Source organism: Chanodichthys erythropterus, chromosome 16 (genome assembly GCF_024489055.1).
Source record: "Chanodichthys erythropterus isolate Z2021 chromosome 16, ASM2448905v1, whole genome shotgun sequence".
NCBI classification, from domain to species: Eukaryota; Metazoa; Chordata; class Actinopteri; order Cypriniformes; family Xenocyprididae; genus Chanodichthys; species Chanodichthys erythropterus.
In genome coordinates this window covers 30395138-30412071 of record NC_090236.1, presented here as the reverse complement: position 1 = coordinate 30412071, position 16934 = coordinate 30395138, and the positions used below count along the sequence as shown (strand labels likewise).

General features: G+C 36.3%; 1 protein-coding gene across 5 annotated transcripts in view; it reads right to left on the bottom strand.

Moving 5' to 3' along the window:
- The window catches only part of si:ch211-207d6.2 (sickle tail protein homolog), a 71438-nt gene that overhangs the window by 20335 nt on the left and 34169 nt on the right, over positions 1-16934 (bottom strand). For all 5 annotated transcript variants that reach the window (XM_067363228.1, XM_067363231.1, XM_067363232.1 and 2 more), the window contains exons 2-5: positions 14079-14359; positions 5939-6134; positions 5262-5460; positions 4501-4594 (exon numbers count right to left, since the gene is read on the bottom strand). In XM_067363228.1, the coding sequence (XP_067219329.1) occupies positions 4501-4594; positions 5262-5460; positions 5939-6134; positions 14079-14359 (770 nt within the window). The remainder of the gene's footprint in view (positions 1-4500; positions 4595-5261; positions 5461-5938; positions 6135-14078; positions 14360-16934) is intronic.

The following is a 16934-nucleotide window of genomic DNA, read 5'->3' as shown; positions in this document are numbered from 1 at the left end:
AATATGGCTAATATATTCTGTTCTGGGTGTTGTTTTCTTAGGTGATAAATGAACCCAGCAACAAGCTACCTCTCGATATTTCAGCCAAACAAATTTTACATATTGCTACTCTAGCATCCTTTTTGGTTATGGTGAAGTGCGTCCACACTGTGACTGCTGTCATGTTTACCTGTTGTAGCGTATCCAAATAGCATGCACAAAATAGACAATGATATAGTCAAAATGTGTAATTGGAAAAGCGCTAATTAAAAGTCACTGGTTTCAATGGTTTCAGACTTTTAAAACCAGAAAATATTTCTGGTAGCCAAAATTTTGTTGCATCACTAATAATATATTTATTCACAGCATAAAAGACATCATGGTCTGCGCAAACCATGTTTATCCTTGTTGCAAGTATTGTAGTAATGCATTTAATGTATTCTGGATTATTTTATCTTAGATTTGTGCTTTTTTTTTTTTTATTGTTTTTGGCATGGTTTTTCTCATGTTTCTGGTCTTGGAATTGGTCTAATTTAGCTAGTTTCAACCAAGTGACAGATACATTTGTGCCAAAATACTGTATGTTTGACTATAACTACAATCTTTTATGTCAGTAACAATAGGTACTTTTAAAAGTTGATAAACCCATTTTTTTGCTGTAACTGTGCATAATTATATGGTTAGCTGCATTTTATTATTTAGATTGCATTGTTTTTTTTCCTTCCTCTAGCTGTCCGTGACACTATGATTCAAAACACCATCCCACTAGTTGAAAACTGCTGGTAAACAACTCTACGATAAAGAAAGTCAATGGATTTGAAAAGGATCTTTGAATTTAGTGAAAAGGAACTTTTTACTACATATTTGTCTACATACTTGTTTTTAAAGCAGGAAACTAAAAACAAAAGTTATATTGTATGACTGTGTTGATATGATTTTTGTTTAGACAATTTCACAGATATGAACAAAAGATTCACCCATTGCAAAAGGACAGACAATAGCCCTGCCCAGACCTGTCTTTGTACAGTGGTCATGCTTAAGCGTGCAGTAATAAAGCCTACAGACAGAGTGTGCGTGCAGGTGTATTATCCACCATTCAGAGCAACAACACCCTTTGCATTAGCCTAAAGATGAACAACATTCTGCAAACCTGTCCTTGTAACCTCAGGTCTAGTTTCAGATCACATTCACAAGAGGAACAGGAAAATCATAATTGTACTTAATGTTTTTGGTTGATGATTTGGCTGAATGCTTACGTCCTGAAAACTGTATCAAATGAATGACAAGACAATACAATCTGATTCAAATAAAACACTTCACTGTTAAGTATGTCTGTCATTGCTTCTTAAAGACTTCTTTAAAGAGGTTTGCTGTTAGAAATCAACTAAGTTCTCACAAAGGACAACCAAACTGAGTCAGGCATGTTGAAACAGGTGCAGCAATCGTTTCATTATTGTATTATCTAAGCTCAAAATAGGTGTCTTCTTTCAAAAAGTACATAAAGACCTCCATAAAATTGGCTTAATATTTCTCATGTGACCACAGAAACCAAATTTACTACAAACATGCACATCTAAATGTAAAATTCTCTGGAACCTTTAGTTGTCACATGTCAGAAGTGATGCAAAGCACCTGGGAAAGCAAATTCACAGAGCACTAGCCCATGTATCCATGGGTCTATAAATTATGTGTATGAAGGACAAGCTTCAACTTTCAAAAGATTTACAGCATTGATAAACAGCTAAAATGAAAGGCCAATACATCGTCAAGCCCAAACATTACAGAAAATGGGTCATTTTTCACAATCCTTCAAATTAAGTGCATCACATCAACAAACGTGTCCATGCATGTTTGCTTTCTCACACTCTCAGAGGACCTGTTTTACAAATCCATTTGTTTTTTTAGTTCCTATCATCCCACTAATCTTACATTTAGTTTAGATGGGAAAGGGGTTTCCTAATAGCACAGCATGTGGGCCGAGCGCAGTGTTTTTGCACAGCTGTGCCAGTGAAGCTACTGTGAGGTCACAGGTTGGGGACCTTATGCAGGTTATTATCCCATAAACACACTGCGTTGAGATAAAATGGGAATAGCTGGTCGGCCATTCCACCTGTAAAGGACAGGAAAATGGAACACTTCCAATGGAACTTCCTTCTTTAAAATGACTAGTTGGTCAAGTAACTAGTCATCAATTAGGGACTAAATCTGGACAGCTTTTTGCATTATAGCAACTGTTATGATTCTAAAATCCTTTGAAAGATTCTACGTTTTTTAATTCATCCTCATTAAAGTACTGCTGCTCCAGCCATCAAAGCATCACTCCTAAAACAAATTCAATAAACGTAATGCATTTTTATCGAAAAAAAAAATTAGATTTGCTATAGAAATTTCAATTACTTTTCAAAGATTTAAGCTCACCCTGTGGTGAAAATCCAGTTTTTAATGTTATTTATATGTCTATGTAGTGTTTTTAATATGCTTTAAGCCAAACCATGTGCAAATTCACAAGTCAACACCGTTGCTGAGTATTTTCTCCTTAAAACTGCAGTGAACCACAGACAGTCTCAAAATAGTGTTTTGAAATCTCTGGTGTTTCTGATGCCACAAACTACCATGTAACCAATCATGTCAATGTGCGATCATCAACGAGTGGATCTCTGTGCTGGTGTGAGTAAGTGGAGGCGGGGCTAATTTGCATATTCATAGAACCACATATATTAAATGAGGCAAGGGTGTAGAGTTACAGTGTAGAGAATTTTTTTTCAAAGAAAAGACGTTTAAATACGTCATTTTGGTGATCAAAGATGAGTTTTAAGGGAAATTATTGACTACAGTGGTACTTTAAGCTATTTTTCCATCCCTTAAAATCAATTTTTTTTGAAAATGCCTTGATTTTTCCAGGTCTCCCATGACTGGTAACCCTGTATGTACAACTATGACAATTTATTTGTAGAATATCTATCAATCGCTATTTTGGTGTTATTTATGCTACTGTTTATAGTATTTATTAACATTTGGAATTAACTTTTATATTTATATTGTCAGTTGCCATTTTACTTTTATTTTATGTTTTAGTCATTTTGTTACATGTTTTTGTCATAAAAAAAATTCTATTTAGCTTAAACTTTATTACAGCTTTAGCAAATTTTAGTTGATCAGCTTCAACTTTTATTTCAGTTAGTTTTTCTAAGTTCAAGTTTTTCATCTAATATATTATTTTATTTCAGCTTCATTTCAATTAACAAAAACCTTTTTTAGTAGTTTTAGTTAACAGTAACAACATGATATCTATCACCATATTCAAGAACCACGTTTGACTGGGGTCAGGTGGACATAACTCTAGGCCAGCCAAATTATAGAGGGCTTACTAGTGGACTAGTTGTTCAGACAACCTGCTGACTAGTTGATTTTGCAAATATGCACTTTTGCGCATCCCTAGTCTAGGACAATTGTGCTGGAAGCAGGTCTGTTCTATTGATATAGCTGTGTATCATCTGGCCACCGTCCTCCACACTAAATGCGGTTATGAAGGATGCATAAGCCTCACTAAACAGCAGGCTGCTTGCGTTGTGGGTGGTGTGGTGGTGCAGACAGGAGCTGGTCTCTTCTGCACTCTCATTAGAGCTGAGAAATACAACGTCAGACGCATCCGCTGCTGTGCTCTCCTGAGAGCGTGACCTCAGTTCATCCCCACACCCGGCCCAGGAATTTCAGCGTTGGCTTTGAATTATGCTCTTCCCAATCCTCCATGGCCTGCTGAACTTGAGATATGGATGAGATAGCTGGAGACACTGCACTCATTTCCAGAAGTGCTTATAATTAGATAAAGCAAATTACACCACAGCACAACAGCTCCAAAATGTCCGTTCTGGCCTGAAATCTGACCAAAACTATAACTACCAGCTAAAGCAATATTCAATATGATTAAGTTAGAAAATCATTTGTACTACTGTACATTTGTAGATGCAGAAGGGTTTGATTACAGAACGAAATTCTTGGAGCAAGGTTTTAATTAAATCCGTACTCAAATCAAATTCCATTTGTTGCATAATAAGATAAGGAACAGACATTATTTGGCTTTTTAAATTTAAAATGTATTTACTATTTAGCTTCATTGGTCTCTGGCAAAATTCTGCATTATCTACATTCCTGATGTCAGACAAATCATTTTAACGCAGCATGGCAACACTATTGTCCCTTTGACATACAGTAAAGATCTCAGCAGCAGAGTCGACCTGTTTCGCTAAAGGTCACCGCCCATTATAATTGTGCAGCAGTGGAGAGCCCAATCATTTGGCCCCCAGCAAAAATTAATGGGTGTGGCAAGTGTTTGCTTCAAATTCTGAGCTCTAAAGAACAGATGCAAAACCTTATCCGTCACGCTCCTTCCACCTGTCAACAACAGATACTTGCAAGCAGTGTTGAAAAGAAAAAGAGCTTTTTGAGTTGATGATGATTTTTGAGTTGAACATGAAGAGGTATAATAATGGGACAGTTCTGTGGGACTGGGGACACACTCACCCTAATATCTCCATTATTGGCTCTTGCATTGTGATTGAAGGCCTGGGCTGGGTCTTTATGATACACCTTCAGGCAAGACTGTGAAGTGATGTTCCTGTAAAGAAAAACATTTTTATATATATTAATAATAATAATAAATATATAAAAGTATTAATTTCTTAAAAAAAAAAAAAAAAAAACTTATTATCACTAAATGTTTGAATAATGATGTATATATTTTTTTCTTGGTGCTAAAGAACCCAAAGTGTTTTGGTGAAAATAACAGAGCATTATCACTATGAGCTGCAGCTCACAGCGACAGAAACGTTAAGAGCGTGTCAACACAAGCTCCCACCTCATAACTATAAAGCCTGTTAAGAAACCAAGCCCATCCTCTGCCAAATAACACACACACACACACACACACACACACACACACACACACACATACAGAAAAACAGACTGATCACACTCTCTTTCTATTCCTTCTGACTTATTAGAAAGCCGCAGGCCAGTGAAGAGTAGGGTGTGGAAAAGGGAGTCACCCAACAGTTTGAACGTACTTAAAATCAAGCATTGCCTGCAATTTTCTGCACTTAAGAAGCAACCACACTGCAAAAGGGAATGTCTGTGATAATGTTTTGCGATATCCAACATAATCTAACATGTTGTGCATTGCATGTGACACTTTTTAGATTCATTATATAAGTCATGCAAAAAAATAGCACCCTGGCCACTACAGTCTCCCAATGAAAAGAGAACCTATAGTGCAAGACACACACCTGACATCGGTCAACTCATAGTACATATTCCTGATGTCATCTTTGATGTATATAGCCACGCTGGGGGACTCCAGTGTCTTCATGGTGAGATGCTGAGGGAAGGCACTGACAAACAGGGCCCTGATGGTGTCTGCACTGGTCACCTCGTTGGGCATTCGGATCTGTTTTGTCTCTTCTCCATACTGTAGGTAGAGGAAACCTAAGAATACACAAAATAGGAGATTGATACCATAATATGTACTCTTATGGAATAAGCAAAGCTGTAAGCTGTAACACTAGAAGTTGTATAAATGTGCCCTAAATGCATACAGTACAGAATATAGACTAATAAGGGTGCTAGGGAAATGGTGTCAACTGCATTCTGTCTATGTTAATTGGTTCTGTTTATTGGTTATCTAATATATATAATATATTAGGGATGAACTGTTTTTTTCCTTTTTACATTCTGTTTACATTCATTTAAGACATAACTGACTGGCATTTTAATATAATTTTGTGTAAATTAGAAAAAGTGAGACAAATAAATCACTTAATTTACTTTTATCTGACTGACATCAACTCTGCCTTACAAATTGACTTAATCAAAAATACTTCAAAATATCTATTCACAACAATGAAGAAAGGACAAATAAATCAAAGACACAACCACAAGTGAAAACACTGAGTCAGTACTGTACCTAATGACCTGTCCTTGGTCTGGTTAGTTGACTTGACCACGGGGAGGCTCGCTCGGGAGCGGCTGCCTCGGGTGAAGGCGGAGGGGGCTTCTGCCTCTGACATGGCCTCCAAAGACTCAAGGGAGGCCAAAGAGAGATGCTCCCCTGGCTCCCCTACAGCAGACTGAGGGGTTACACTGTGCCCAGAACTCCTGATCTACAAGAAAACACAAAATGATCAATGAAGAGGTTAGACAGAGAATTTAGATTTGGATCTAACATCAATCACTTCACAAAAATATATATATTTTTGTGTGAATTATTAAACCCTAAAGATTTGGGATGTGTTATTTTAGTATTATATTTTATTAAAAGTGCCTTGGAACATGTTTTCCATGTACATATGGTATTTATTTGGATGTTTACATTTGATTCTGAATGAGTTTCATAGTGCTCCATGGCTAAAGCTAACATTACACACTGTTGGAGAGATTTATAAAGAATGAAGTTGTGTTTATGAATTATACAGACTGCAAGTGTTTAAAAAATGAAAATAACGAATACAGTAAGAAACGATGGTAACTTTAACCACATTTAACAGTACATTAGCAACATGCTAACAAAACATTTAGAAAGACAATTTACAAAATCACTAAAAATATCATGTTATCATGGATCATGTCAGTTATTATTGCTCCATCTGCCATTTTTCGCTGTTGTCCTTGCTTGCTTACCAAGTCTGATGATTCAGCTGTGCACAGCTCCAGATGTTAATACTGCCTGCCCTTGTGTAATGCCTTGAACATGAGCTGTCATATGCAATATTGGGAGCGTACATATTAATGACCCGACTGTTATGTAACAGTCGGTGTTATGTTGAGATTCGCCTGTTTTTTAAACAAATGAGATTTAGACAAGGAGGAGGAAACAATGGAGTTTGAGACTCACTGTATGTCATTTCCATGTACTAAACTCTTGTTATTCAGCTGTGCCAAAATAAATTCAATTTTCAATTCTAGGGCACCTTTAATATTTGAATCAAATGTGCATTTATTTATAAAGAATACAGTAAAAACAGTAATATTGTGAAATATTATTACAAATAAATTTTTTTATTTATTCCTATGATGCAAAGCTTAATTTTCAGCATCATTACTCCAGTCTTCAGTGTCACATGATCCTTCAGAAATCATTTTAATATGCTGATTTGCTGCTAAAGAAACATTTCTTATCATTATCAATGTTGAAAACAGTTGTGCTGCTTAATATTTTTGTGGAAATGGTTATACTTTTTCAGGATTCTTCAATGAATAGAAAGTTCAATGAATCGTATTTATTTGCATTTATTAAATTGATTTATTAAAAATGTATCAAAGCATTTATTAAATATAAATATTTTATAACATTACAAATGTCTTCACTGTAACTTTTGATCAATTTAATGCAGTATTAATTTATCTTTTTTTAAACTTACCACAAATATTTGAATGTTATCATTGTTTCCACAAATTTGATTTGATTAAATAAATACAGCCTTAGTGAGCATAAGAGACTTCTTTCAAATAGATTAAAAAATTGTAATGTTTCCAAATTTTGTTTACAGGTACTGTTTTTCAGTTTTCATTTTCATTCTCGTTTAAGTTTTAGTCATTTTTTTTAAATATATTTCTATTTCGTTGTAATGATTTTTATTTCACTTTTAGTAACTTTAGTAGTTCAACTTCAGCTTATTTTATTTCAGTTAGTTGCCAATGCAACATTTCAAATTGTCAATTAATATTTTTATATTTAGGTTTTTTTATTCTAATTTATTTAAATTTCATTTTACTTCAGCTCAATTTCAATGAACAATTTTAGCTTTAGTTTAAAGGTACGTTTACACGACAACAATATGCTTAAAACTGAGAAGTTTTTCCAAGTTTTTCCGCAACAGACGACACCATTGTCAAATTGATCACCCTTCTCCGTTTTAAGCATATCATTGTCTTGTAAACGTAACCTTAGTTATCAAGAACAACACTGTTGGTCAGTATCTGGTAAACATTTGGAATCAAGTTTTTTAACTGCATGGGGCATTCTAAATGTCAAGATGTGAGCAGAGGTACAGTCATAAACTTTAATGCTCAATAAAAGTCCACCAAAAGGTCAGAGAGGATGGCTGAGAAATGCTAAATGGACAGACAAAGATCTATTCAGTGGGGTAATAAACACCTAAAAATGACATTACAATCCTTAATTTAGTATTTAATCACACTTTTAATTTATGTGCCTAAAATAGATTAAATGAAAACAATTATCTACTAATGACAAGGGCGACTACCAAATAAAAAGCAGTGCGACTCCTTTTTTTGTTGCACGGCACGTGGATATACAACAGTCAACACGTCTTCAAGTCAATTACGGCTTAGTCCTGTAATTTAGATCGCATAAAAAAAAGAAAATGGATTGATTTATCTCCAGTGAAACAAAAGCAGTAAACGCACAAAGACCAATTAGTGTGCTCTGGCAACGGCATTATCCTTTGTAGCCTATTTATATTCAAAGTGCATCTACGTGGTTGTCCTCGCAATAACACCTTTTGGGCACACGCAGGACGATGGATATGCCGTGTTCTCTGAGGATGGATTTTCACCCTGAGGCTGGAAGTCATTGCTCCATTCTCAGCAATAGGAAGAAGCGACGGGCAGAAGGCCACATCTACTGAGTCAGAGAGCGTCTCATCACAATGCCAGCATGTACACTGACCTGCTCTGACATGCACGCCTGCCAGATTACCACCCTGCATGACCCGAAGGAACTTAATTCTTATATAGTGCACTGCTTCATTTTTGACTGTGGTTTAGGTGACAACGCAATTATGAGGTCAGGGGAGAAGCACACAATTACACCTTAGACTCTGTGTTTGACGCAGGCATTTCCGAAAGCGTCTCAAACATTTCTGTAAGCACATTTTCAGAACTATATTTAAATCAAACCATTATTTTGTACATTTTACTAAGGTTTCGCACATCTCCGCAGATTTGTTTGTGGTCTAAACATGTTTTGACTGAACAAATCTGCAAACATTCAGACACTTCTGAAGTCTTGTGTTTTGAAAATCTAAAAAAAAAAAAAAATACTGTTGTACCTTTGGGAGGATCTCTGCTGACAGTAGTGTGTTTTAGAGATGCGAAACTCCTCATGTATGCAAGTCTGGAAGTTACTAAATAGTAAAGGTCATAACCGGTTCAGCCTAAGGGGTGATTCACACAGAATGTGTTTTTGCATTTTAAAAATGCAAGATGCATGGCAGTGGAATGAAAAAAAAGAGCTAAGTTGATGAACTTAGCGCAACGGTCAAAAACGCGTAATTCTAGCACGTTAACATAAAACAATGTGAACAACCCCTTAAAGTTTAAAAATGGTTAAAAGAGGGACTTTTGTTTAAAAACGCAAGACACAGGGCAGTACAACAGAAGAAAACACAAGGTCTAGAGAAGTGTTTTTTAAAAGTTGAGCTTATTTTAAATAGATTTTTTATTATGATGTGTCATGCGAGAGATGCTACAGTGTGAGTGCAACAGTCAAATACATTTACATGAAGTGGAATGCGCAAACACAAAATGCAGGACACTGGAATAAGAAAAGTTTTTTTCTCCCAAAAACTTATTTTAACTTGAGCACCCTGTTTTTCAAGACATTGCAAATGAAGCAAGATGCAACCGCAAGGGTCAAAGAATTCCATCAAATGCATTTTTGCATATAAACACAATGGAAAAGAAGTACAATGGAATTCAAAAACGGAATACAAAGGGCAATGGAATGGAAGAAACCGTAAGCTTAAGAGATGCATTTTTTTTTTATAAGTTGAACTTATTTTAACTTGAGTGCATGTTAAAGGATTAGTTCACTTCAGAATTAAAATTTCCTGATAATGTACTCACCCCCATGTCATCCAAGTCGAAATGAAATTATGGTTTTTGAGGAAAACATTCCAGGATTTTTCTCCATATAGTGGACTTCAACGGCTACCAACAGGTTGAAGGTCCAAATTGCAGTTTCAATGCAGCTTCAAAGGGCTCTATACGATCCCAGCTGAGGAATAAGGGTCTTAACTAGTGAAACGATGTGTCATTTTCTAAAAAATAAATAAAAATGATGTACTTTTTACTTTTTATACATTACATAATCACGTTGGAAAGGTCACACGTGATGTAAGCGGAAGTATTGAGCAAGTGTTTACAAAGCAAACATGAAAAGACTAAGTCAAACGTCCTTTATAAAAAATAAAGGTAAAACAACAATGTCGGACAATTTTGAAGTTGGAGGGGAAAATAAGATCACGTGTGACCTTTCCAACATGATTACTTATTGTGTTGCGCATCGCAGATCTAGTGCAAGACGAGCATTTGTGGTTAAAAAGTATATAATTTTATTGTTTTTTAGAAAATGACAGATCATTTTGCTAGATAGGACCCTTATTCCTCGTCTGGGATCGTGTAGAGCCCTTTAAAGCTGCACTGAAACTATAATTTGGACCTTCAACCCGTTGTTAGCTGTTGAAGACCATTATATTGAGGAATGTTTTCTTCGAAAACCTGAATTTCTTTTTGACTGAAGAAAGACATGAACATCTTGGATGACATGGGGGTGAGTAAATTATCAGGAAATGTTAATTCTGAAGTCAACTAATCCTTTAACACAACCACATTTATTAGTGTCATTAGTGAGACACCGCAAAAAATGGTCAAAGATGTCTGTCTAGCATGTTTACATAGAAAAACAATGGGAAAAAAAAACAGTCCAGCGGAATGCAAAAATGCATTCTGTGTGAACAGCCCCTAAGAATGCAAGAGGTCATCTTCATTTTTTTTCATGAAACCACTGCACTGACACCGGACTGAAATATATTAATGCACAAGTTTTCAAAGTCAAAAACTATGATGACTGACAGAAAACAGTGCTCTGGCAATTCACTAGGAAGCACATCCAAAAATCTTTCATTCTCAAGGTCCAGGCTGAGACTTGAAAGTGATGAATATGAGTTTGATGTTATCTTTGCACAGGTGTTGCATTGTGAGTCGACTAACAATCGCTCCGGTGTGCACAGACGCGGCACGAGCAAATAATAGACTTTTATGTTGACTTGAAAAAAAGTGCCCAGATTAATGGTGCATGACAGCTGGGATAATTTCAGACATGCATAATGCAACTGTACATTCAACATGTTATTGTGTGGATTAAATAAAATAAATATGGTCGCATTCTTAAGATTGCTTAAGATTGCTTACCTATTCCACATGCATAACCAAGCTGTGCCAACATACGCTTACACTCGGGCATTGTCAGAATGCGTTACCTGCACAATCCCGGGAAACTGAAAGAGGCCTGAAAACAGCAGTTTAAAGCATAAAGGTGGGCTTGAGGGGAGCAGGTCGCACGGTTCACTGCACTCTACTCTAATCACAGGCAGATGAATGGCCACAGACCATGCTGGTCTAATGCCAGGTCTTTGAAAGCACTGGCATGGTCAGATAAATCATACCTTATTCTCTATGGGTCTGGAGAATATTGAAGAAAGAAAGAACGAAAGAGTAAAAGGAGGATGAAAGACACACTCCCTCCTGCTGGATAGGCTTCAGTTTTATTCAGTGCCAGGGGCGTGATATGATATTACTCATGTCTGTGCCCAGCCACAAAGAAACTTACCAAAACTATGCTGAAAAGCAATATTATATATATATATATATATATATATATATATATATATATATATATATATATATATATATATATATATATATATATATCAACAGACACATTGCATTGAAAGAACCCAGTTACTGGGAGCGTAAGTGATACTTTTAAGAAACCCTTCCAAAAAGTACTCTAGAGGTGCACATAACATGGTAAAGTGATAGTATCAGATGGTAACAGCATGGTACATTATACTTTTCCAATGGTATTTGCATGGTACTCCAAAGTTCTTCAAAAAAGATGACTATGGTACATGTTCAAAACACTGTGATACATAGAAATGGACTAGCAGTTATTTTATCTCATAATATGATAACTCTGTCATAATATTGTTTTGCAAACGTCCCTCTTTTTGAGTATTTTTATCCAAAAGAAAACCAGTATATCCACTTCTCTGTTCACATGTTCAGTTTACGCAAGATGACTTACAAGACAATGCGTTGATTCATTAACTAAAAAGCTCATAATTTCGTTTAATGTCATTATGAACGTGTTATTTAACTACTTAAAACCAATACAATATAAGTAAAATAAGATGAGACAAGTCTACTGTTTACACAGACTGATTTGCTGACACTGTAAAACAAATGTCATTTTAGTTTGATTCACAATACCTTGATGCAAAACGTCCACCTTGAATCTTCACACAGTGGAGCAGGACATATTCCAGATAATAAACAGTAAATGTCAACCGCAAGAAGCCTGAGAGTAGATGTGGATTGCTGCAGAAGTTTGCCTGCAGTGTGAGGTGATCTCTGAAAGCCATGACATCAGCGTCTGCACAGAGACACACCCACCTCCACGAACTTACCTGAAAGACTTGTTGGGCTACAATGGACGAGGTTGCGAAATGTGCCTTTCCATCACCTTCTTGTTTACTACAACTAACAAGCCCTAGCGACAGTTAGTTCTGAAAATATAGGTGGGGATATCCGATATTTATTGTTGAATATTTAAATTTATTTCAACCCTCTGTGGAATCCTTAATTCTGATTGGTCAATTGCGGCATATGCCGGCAGCGAGAGATAACACATAAACGTGCTTTATTTTACACTGCACGTGGGTTTCTCTTTGTATGTTCTGATGTATTTGTTCTCGGCGTTTGATAGCAACTACTGATGATAGAAACACTACTTAAAAATACTAGAGCACTGGATATCAGCTGTGCTTGAGCGCTGTCGTCTGGAGAAGGCAAGGTATTGCATTTCCTCTGAATCTGTTATGAACGTTAATCTTATATTCACGCTATTTGATTACAACATTCAAACTTATCCGACCGGCAAAGATACAATGAAAATGTCAAGCGGAAACTAGCAGCAATAAAAATGTCAGTGCGCCTTAATCTGTCAAAAGCGAGGTGATGTGTAGATCAAGGGAGGGATACTCAGTGTGTTATGTAGATGAAATATGGGATAGCATCAATATGTGTGTTGATGAGGGACCAGCTGTAAAAGTTCTTGTAAGGTACTTTGGCTCATAGAAATATTATACCATGAAATGTAAATATAATACCATGGAATTTAATTGACTATAATAACAGAGAAAATAATGGAAATTAAAAAAAGATGTATCCAAAATAATTCACATCATTGACAACCCTTTGTTTTTGTGATTGTCTGCTGCTATATTATTTTATCGCTTCCATCTCATTTTGATGTTTCTATTTTGATTCGACTTTGATATTCTAGTAATTAAATAGCCTAGTTAATTTTAATTTTGGGGTGAACTGAGTCATTACTTACCCTAATGTCGTTCCAGACTTTTCTTCATCTTCGGAACACAAATTAAGATATTTTTTATAAAAACCAGTTGCTCAGTGAGGCCTGACGAGTGACGAGAATACTTTTTGTGCACCAAAAATAACAAAATAGCGACTTTATTCCACAATATCTAGTGATGTTCGATTTCAAAGCTTTACGAATCATTTGTTTCGAATCAGTGGTTCAGAGCGCCAAAATCCCATGATTTCAGTAAACGAGGCTTTACGTCAATAGTTCACGTGACTCTGGCAGTTTGATATACGCTCTGAACCACTGATTCGAAACAAATGATTCGTAAACCTTCGAAGCTTCATGAAGCAGTGTTTTGAAATCGTCCATCACTAGATATTGTTGAATAAAGTTGCTATTTTGTTATTTTTGGCACACAAAAAGTATTCTTGTCGCTTTATAATATTAAGGTTGAACCACTGTAGTCACATGAACCGTTTTAAATATGTTTTTAGTAGCTTTCTGGGCATTGAAAAAGGGAGTGTTATTGCTGGCTCACTGAGCCATCCGATTTTATCAAAAATATCTTAATTTGTGTTCCGAAGATGAACGACATGAGAACGACATGAGGGTGAGTAATTAATGACAGAATTTTCATTTTTGGGTGAACTAACCCTTTTAGACCAAGCTGAAAACCTAATTTAGCCTTGCTTACCTGGTCTCTGAGTCTTTCCTGGTGCCCCATGATGACAGAAGCGTGATGGGGATACTTCTGTTTCAAATGCTCAAGAAAGGCCTCTTTCTTATGGTCCATGTTGTAGGACTGCATGACGATCACGTCCCCAGCAGTTCGAGGCCCTCCTACTGTGTGTCTCCTTGGCACGCTGCGGGGGGACTGAGACTCTGACTGCTCGCTCTCATCTGCGCTGCTTTGTTTTCTGTTGTGGCCGTCCACATCCTCATGGGAGCACAGCCTCTGGTTGCTTCTTGCTGGCTCTTTGATTAAAGGCATAAGAAAATATACAAAGGAATACAGATTAGATAGGGACACTCAGTGGGCGGCTGTACTTGGCTTGAGACCTGCAATTAATTAGTATGATAAGCAACACAGTCAAGGCAATGACCGGCTTAGAGTTAGACAGCTGCTGGCCAAGAGAGCAATTATTGAGCAAAGCTACAAACAGGCCATTTGTTTCCCATAAACAGCTTGCACCTTGCCAAAAGAGGTCTCAGAGCACTCAGTGTGATGGCTCATTATTAGCCCGGGCTGACTGCATGGCATTGAGGCCCTCCAGTGGGGAGTCAAACCACTGCTCTGACACTGAGATCATTTCTACAAAGCAGTGAGTCAGAATGCCAATTCCACTCAACAGTTGTTTATACTGTTAGAATTATTACTCACATACAGTGTTGTTATAGCTAAAACTAAAATTTTTGAAATGTATTAATACAAACCCAATTCCAAAAATGTTGGGACACTGTACAAATTGTGAATAAAAAAGGAATGCAATAATTTACAAATCTCATAAACTTATATTTTATTCACAATAGAATATAGATAACATATCAAATGTTGAAAGTGAGACATTTTGAAATGTCATGCCAAATATTGGCTCATTTTGGATTTTATGAGAGCTACACATTCCAAAAAAGTTGGGACAGGTCGCAATAAGAGGCCGGAAAAGTTAATTGTACATATAAGGAACAGCTGGAGGACCAATTTGCAACTTATTATGTCAATTGGCAACATGATTGGGTATAAAAAGAGCCTCTCAGAGTGGCAGTGTCTCTCAGAAGTCAAGATAGGCAGAGGATCATCAATTCCCCCAATGCTGCGGCGAAAAATAGTCGAGCAATATCAGAAAGGAGTTTCTCAGAGAAAAATTGTAAAGAGTTTGAAGTTATCATCATCTACAGTGAATAATATCATCCAAAGATTCAGAGAATCTGGAATAATCTCTGTGCCTAAGGGTCAAGACCGGAAAACCATACTGGATACCCATGATCTTCGGGCCCTTAGACGGCACTGCATCACATACAGGAATGCTACTGTAATGGAAATCACAACATGGGCTCAGGAATACTTCCAGAAAACATTGTCGGTGAACACAATCCATTAGGGCTGCAACGATTAATCGCGATTAATCGTTTGCAAAATAAAAGTCTGTGTTTACGTAATATATATGTATGTGTTCTGTGTATAATAATTATGTATATATAAATACACACACATACAGGTATAAAGTTTAGAAATATATGCATGTATTATAAATATATATATATTTATATATATTTTATATAACATATAAACATAAATATTTTATATATAAATATAACATTTTTCTTAAATATATACATGAATGTGTGTGTATTTATATATAAATAATTATTATACACAGAACACACACATATATATTACGTAAACACAGACTTTTATTTTGCAAACGATTAATCGCGATTAATCGTTGCAGCCCTACAATCCACCGTGCCATTCGCCGTTGCCGGCTAAAACTCTATAGGTCAAAAAAGAAGCCATATCTAAACATGATCCAGAAGCACAGGCCTTTTCTCTGGGCCAAGGCTCATTTAAAATGGACTGTGGCAAAGTGAAAAACTGTTCTGTGGTCAGACGAATCAAAATTTGAACTTCTTTTTGGAAAACTGGGACGCCATGTAATCCGGACTAAAGAGGGCAAGGACAACCCAAGTTGTTATCAGCGCTCAGTTCAGAAGGACATGTGGACATATAAATAAAAATGTTATGTTGTGGATGTGTATCCAAAGGTCACATGTAAAATCTGCAATGATTATGAATAATCTGCAATGACATGAACATTTAAGGGGAGCCATTTATTAAGTTTCTTTTACAATAAAACTGCTACACAAATCTTTAAAAACAGATATTAGATATATTTTACTATGCTACTTATATTGCAAGCAATGCAAAATGCTCTGTAAAAAGTTTTGTGCAAATTAAATTTCCATCTTTCATGGAACCTGTAGGGGAGTGAGAAATGGCACAGAGTTCGAAATGCAACAAGACAGGCGTGTGCTGACTCCCCCAAAACATCAGCTTGACTATAAACAACCATTCTTAATAAACAGACTATTCCATGGATCTTCAATATTACATTTTTGTTCTGGTGAATGTGCCAACAGGTTTACTGTAAAGAATTATTGCCTCATTATTGAATATGACAGACACATTCCATCATGGGAAGCTAATGGGAGACAGACAGTAATTCCATCTAATTTCCTCTCTCATGGTAGCCATTTGGCGTCTCAAGCTTCTTGTTAGGGAAGGAGTTTAATGCTTAATGAGGACATCTAAGAAACTTCAGGAGATATTCAAGAGATATTCTATGGAATGTGGAGCAAATTACTCATCCTTTACTGTGCTGCTGTCCTCCCTTTCTGGATAAGCTTCACCGAGGAGAAAAGAAGAGAAACTTTATGTTCTGACCTGTATTTTGTAGTACAAAGAATGGGACTGAGATGATCCACACACAGACAACTTATGGTGAGATTTGTGCTTTATGTTGGTCTTTCTCCAGGCCTAGTCCCTGTCGGA